Below are 6,304 nucleotides of genomic sequence, written 5' to 3' on the forward strand. Positions count from 1 at the left end.
CTTCTTCCACCTGAAATGAGAGTACGGAGGCCACTCGACTAGTCAAGCCGTTCAAGAGCACTACTTTTCCACGCCCCCCGGGTAACTTTATATTTTCGACAATTTTTTACCCTTTAAAAAAACATAAAACAAAACACTAATCATATAATGTATTTGGAGTGAAAGTTGAAACTATAGCCAGCTACGTACCAGGTCTAGAGAGAATATTTTCCCCGTTGAGAGTTGAAACTTTATCTTAATGTCTTCAAGTTTCCCACTAAGCAAAGCTAGAGAGAGTAGTTCTGTTTGGCTTCAAGACTTTCGAAACGCTTCCTTCCTAGCTATATATAACCTTCAAGTTTCTACCATCCATGCTATATTTAACTAGACAAGAGTGGTGTCTCTCTCTCTCTCTCTCTCTCTCTCTCTCTCAAGGGTGGTGCTGGCGGCTGCTTCCCATATATATTGGTCTTGTAAGTAACCTACTTATCCACTCCTCCTGTTAATTAGTTTTTGATCTGTCTCTCAAAACTCCCACACTTACTGTTTGATGGTCTGTTGACAAATTTCATATCGATTCTTGTTATATGGGCCAAATTTTGACCTATAGTGTGAAAGTTTGCATGGCGGACCAGGAATTTTTTTAGGAGTGGCTAAATTTTTATTTATTTTTTGAGAGATCTTTTATAACCAGGAATTTTCTGGCTAATTAATATTATATGGTAGGATTATATTATATATATATATATATAAATATGGTAGAATTTCAGTGGGTAAAAGAAAATAAAATCGGATTTGGATGGTTAGGATAGATTGAATTCTAAAAGATAAGTGGGCTAAAATTTAATTTTAATGGATTTTGTTTTACAATAAAAATTAAAGTACAAAACCAGCACTGGACAGTCCGGTTAGCTCCTTCATAGATCCGCCCTTGTTTGCATGCATATTCTTCAAGTTTTTTGTTTTCCTGTTTTTTTTTTCCTTTCTTTCTTGGGTCTGGATATCCAAATTCGAAGCTTAATTAGCGTTAAACAGTTTCAATCATGCAAATTTTATTCTATTTGAAAAAAAATGATCGACGTGGAAGATCTTTTCTTCTTCTTTTTTTTATTAATTATTTGTACGGACATGATTCATGCTCTTTTGCTTTTTCACTTCCATTATCTGTATTTGTTTTTATTGATCCTCCCTCCCCTGTGTAAAGTGAAATAGAAGAAGAAGAAGAGGAACGACTAAAATGGATGGAGAAAACAAAAGCATATTTTGACTCCATTTTATTAATTACTCTTTATTTAATTCAAATAATTCAAGAATAATTAAGCTCTTCTGTATGTGTAGCATGCAAGTCATGTGGGATTCACTCACTGGACCACATCTTTTGTTAATTAGGGTCGGTTATGTAATAATTATCAAAGAAATTACTAGTTAAAATATAATCACTTAGATGAGAACTGACTGAATACACTGCTGATTAGATAAACTAATACAAAATAACAACCTACTAATTTGAGTTTTTATTATTTATTTATTTATTTATTTTGTGCAGGTGCACGCGTGCGTATGGCTACACAGATTAATTTGGTAAGCATGTCTAGCCCACAAGCATAACATGTACCAGCAGCTGAAATCCGATTAATGGCTGGCGCTTCAACAACAGGACTAGGCATACAGTCTCCACCACATCATGTGATCCACATAACCAATTTGCCTCAACCTAAGACACCTTCACTCTATCTACTAGAGGAAAACAATGGTACATAACATCTCTCTCTCTCTCTCTCTCTCTCTCTCTCTCTCTCTCTCTCTCTCTCTCATCATGTCCATACACACCATTATTGGTAGTCCCTTCTTTTATGATAAATAAGATTTTTGTGTATTGCATGACATATTATTGTTACGAATTTGGCCATACATTTTCTAAAATTACCATAATGCAACTATGTCATGTATTTGTGGTTAATAAAGTTAAAAGCCTTTGTCTATGCACCTGATAACCCGAGGTTGTGTTGGATTACTCATCCTCAATATTGTATAAAAAAATAAAACTATTTATATCAAAAGAAGATGTTTTAACCACCGAACTTAGTCTACTAAAAAAATTATGATATATTACACGACCCATATTAAGGAAAACATCCCACAACACATAGTAAGGAGAGAATTCTCCCACAACCATTATTAGGAATATTACAATAGTATTTTATAATTTGAACATCTCTCCATCTTCACCAAGATAATAGCATATTTTGTTAAATGTAAAGGCTTCAGATTTGAGAACAACATGCTATATATTTGAATCTTGTTAGAGTCTGTGGTTTAGACAATATTAATCGACCATAATAAGTTAGAAATTTAGGGGGCGTTTGGTATCCTATTCAAGTAGAGAACTCAAAACTTTGATTTTTCTTTAAAACAAGGAGTTTTCAAATCCATTTTTTAAGATTCAAAAACTTGTTTGGTATCCTATTCAAGTAGGGAACCCAAAAACTTTTAAAACAAGGAGTTCTAAAATCCATGTATTTAAATTCAAAAACTTGTTTGTATGCAACTCGAAAACACCCTTTAGAAAAAAAACAATTCGAAAAAAGCATATTTGTTCTGTTTTCAAGTATTTGGGTGTTTTGAGTTATTTTTGAGTTGAAGTTTTCAAAGCTAGGTCCCAAACAGAATTTTTGAGTTTTTGACTTTGTGATCAGCATGGTACTCAACAAATTAATTAAACATGCCAACATTTCTTCATCTTTAAATTCTACACACAGGAGAAGCAAGAGAAAAGTATCTTAGGTTATGTGTGCCCCTCCATAAAGCTGCTCTAAGAGGCGATTGGAAAACTGCTAAAAGCATTCTCAGTGAGGATGAGAAACTTTTAACTGCTAGCATAACAAAGGGATGGGAAACTGCCCTTCACATTGCAGCAGGAGCAAGGCATGTTCACTTTGTGAAGGAACTGGTCCAAATGATGGATGCAGAAGACTTGGCACTGCAAGACAATAAAAAAAATACTGCATTGAGTTTTGCCGCTGCAACTGGAACGGTAGAAATTGCTGAGATTATGATACAAAAAAATATATTTTTGCCAACAATCCGAGGGGGTGAAGGAATGACACCATTATATATGGCTGCTTTGTTGGGACAGTCTGAAATGGCGGAGTACCTGTACCCTAGAACTCATGAAATATTTGACGAAAGGGACCGCAATGCACTGTTTTTTACTTGTGTCGATACAGGTCTCTACGGTAGGTATACGAAACATTTCATGCTTTTGTTTTTATAATTATCTTTGTTTCCTAGAGAAAACTAATGGCACACACAAGTAATTAATTAATAAATTACTTCACACTGGCTGAATTTTCAAAGTTTACATCCTTCTTATGTTACTCTGTAAATTATGCAGATTTAGCCATGAAGATGTTAGGAAATTATACAACATTAGCTACGGTTCGTAATGGGGCAAATGAAACAGCCTTGCATGTCTTGGCTCGAAGGCCTTCAGAATTTGCTAACCAAAGTTCAGGATTATGGAGTAGAATCACCAATACATGTGAGTTAATTGATAGAAAATTATAATATATGGACATATATATGTAGTAATAATTACCTAATTAAGTGGAAGTAAGCACTTATTTTGTGTGATATGATCACTAGTACTATTATTTTGTCATGTGCAAAGTACTACGTAAAATGCAGAGAGCTAGCTGAGAGAGAGAGAGAGAGAGAGAGAGAGAGAGAGAGAGAGAGAGTACTTATAAGCAGCATGACAAGAGAAAGCTATTGCTTAGGTTTTTATTACTAACCCCCATCCGGAATGGGATCCAAACCCTTGCTATTGAAGAGAAGGAGCGCCTGATCGTATATAACATAAAACTTTACACCTGAATTAATAAGTTATTGTAACTATCTGGGATTATTATGCATACTTGACCTTGGGATTTTGTTGTTCTGACTTTCAGTTTGGAAGGTTGCATACAAGGGAAACTCTAAGCAAACCAAAGCCCTTCAACTAGTTCAACAGCTTTGGAAAGAAATCTTAAAACTTGACGACCAAGTGGTCATGAGCTTGATAAAATATCCTTCACAACTACTATTTGACGCTACAAGATTAGGAAATTTCGAATTCCTGGCTGCACTTTTAAGCGCTTATCCTGATTTATTCTGGGAACTCGACGAAAACAAACGGAGTATAATCCATGTCGCAGTTTTGCATCGTCATGCAAGTATCTTCAATCTAGTGCATGAGATAGGCTTTTTCAAGGACTTCATAACGGCAATGAGTGATGATGAGGATAACAACATATTACATCTGGCTGCAAAATTAGCACCTCAAAATCAACTCAATCTTGTGTCAGGAGCAGCTCTTCAAATGCAGCGAGAGTTAGTATGGTTTGAGGTACTTCTGCTTCTATCCTTGCAATCTCTACTGTTGTTGCATTTGTTCTTATAAGATACTTAATAATGTTGCCAATGTATGATCGTAACACATTCATATGGTGTGACTCAAATTACATGGGTTCATAATTTAGTGCATAGTTTTAATGAATATGCATTTATATGCATTAATATTTCCATATGCAGGAAGTTAAAAAGATTGTGCAACCTCTCTCTGCAGAGATGAAAAATAAGAAAGGCAAAACACCGAGAGAACTATTCACCAGTGAACATAAGGGGTTATTGCATAAGGGAGAATCATGGATGAAGAACACTGCAAAATCGTGCATGCTTGTCGCGACCATTATTGCCACTGTCGTGTTTTCGGCTGCATTTAGCATACCAGGCGGCATAGCTGATAAAACAGGAGCACCAAATTTCGTAAAAGAGACAGCATTTCTAATCTTTGCAATATCAGATGGAGTAGCCCTCTTTTCCTCTTCAACTTCCATGCTGATGTTCTTGTACATCCTCACCTCGCGGTATGCAGAAAACGATTTTCTCAAATCCTTGCCGTTGAAGTTAATGGTAGGACTCGCATCACTCTTCATCTCCATGACATCCATGATGATAGCCTTCAGCACAGCCTTCTATTTATCTTGTCACTACGGATTAGGTTTCGTCTCGGATTTTATATTTATATTTGCATTTGTTCCAGTGGTCTTGTTCCTTTTTTTGCAATATCCACTCTTGTCCGATATGTTCTTGTCGACATATTGTTCCAGTCTTATGTTTCAGCCAAGAAAACATATGATCCAATAGAAAGTCACGGCCTCATTAATGTGAACGCTCTAACTGAAACCTTCCCTCCACAATCATGTATATGTTGTATATTCTAGCTTAGTTTTGTAATAAAATAATAGTGATCATCAACAAATGCATGCCGCTTAAGTTTTGTGTGTATGAAATGAAATCATCAATCGAAAAATCAACGATGCTATAGCCAACTAAGCTCTTGATTGAGTTGTATTTCTTAGTCCTAATGTAGAAATTCAACCTTATAAATACTAACGAAGAAGGAAAGTGCGTCAACACCAAAAATCTTCAAATTCATTATTTATCTTTATTCTCTGCAAGTACTTAGGTGAAGGGGGTAAACTAAAACCCCAATGGACAGATCAAACATGCACGAATCAGACAACAAAATGTTCCTAACCAATGTGTGACTAGCCAATCCCAAGTCACAGACCTAATAACGCATAACAACCAAACATACAAATTTAATCACAAATCTCATACCCTTTGCAAATCTAGAAAAAGACTACGTGACAACCTAGGTACTCAGAAGGACTCGTCAATCTAGGCATCCCTTGTGCTAGCAACAACTAGAGTGATAGGTGTGTGAGAATCACTCATCAGCATTTCAGCAACAACATGTATAGTATGACTAATCATAACAGTAAGAACAACACAGCAAAAATGTTTACCCAGAAACCCTCCCCTAGAAAAAATTGGGGTTCATCACTCAGACCTGGCAATCCACTAACAAGAAGAAATAGTTACAAAGATCAACAAATACATCTCAAGTTTCTTAGTTCTATAAAGGAGCAGCTATACCTCTCCAAGCTATCTTCTTCTTCTCAACAACGTTGCTTGCAACTAGTCTATCATGACAATGGAAGCTTTATCCTTCAGCTCAATCATCTCATGGCACCAGTAGCACAACACTACTCAAACAAATGCATTGATGAAATGTAGATTTAAGAAAGGATCAATTTTCTCAAGAAACCATTCTTGGAGAAAATCAATCTTAAAAACTGAACTCTAGATCTAGAATGATATATATGATTTAGGACATCTAGATGCAGATATAGCTAGTAGTCACAAGCAGATTTTATGAAAAACAAGTTTTTCTAAAATCTCATAAATGCAACCTCAAGGCCTTCACAAAGAAAAGCAT

At 35.6% G+C, this 6,304-nt stretch overlaps 1 protein-coding gene across 1 annotated transcript; it reads left to right on the top strand.

The window, feature by feature from the left end:
* The first annotated feature begins 220 nt into the window (after positions 1-220).
* LOC117631496 (ankyrin repeat-containing protein NPR4-like) lies at positions 221-5,277 on the top strand. The gene is made up of 6 exons (XM_034364695.1): positions 221-452; positions 1,526-1,732; positions 2,739-3,215; positions 3,374-3,520; positions 3,930-4,366; positions 4,552-5,277. Exons 2-6 carry the CDS (start codon positions 1,615-1,617, stop codon positions 5,164-5,166), a joined length of 1,794 nt encoding a protein of 597 aa, XP_034220586.1. The 5' UTR covers positions 221-452; positions 1,526-1,614; the 3' UTR covers positions 5,167-5,277.
* The last annotated feature ends 1,027 nt before the right edge of the window (positions 5,278-6,304 follow it).

The sequence above is a fragment of the Prunus dulcis genome, chromosome 6 (assembly GCF_902201215.1).
Source record: "Prunus dulcis chromosome 6, ALMONDv2, whole genome shotgun sequence".
Taxonomy (NCBI): Eukaryota; Viridiplantae; Streptophyta; class Magnoliopsida; order Rosales; family Rosaceae; genus Prunus; species Prunus dulcis.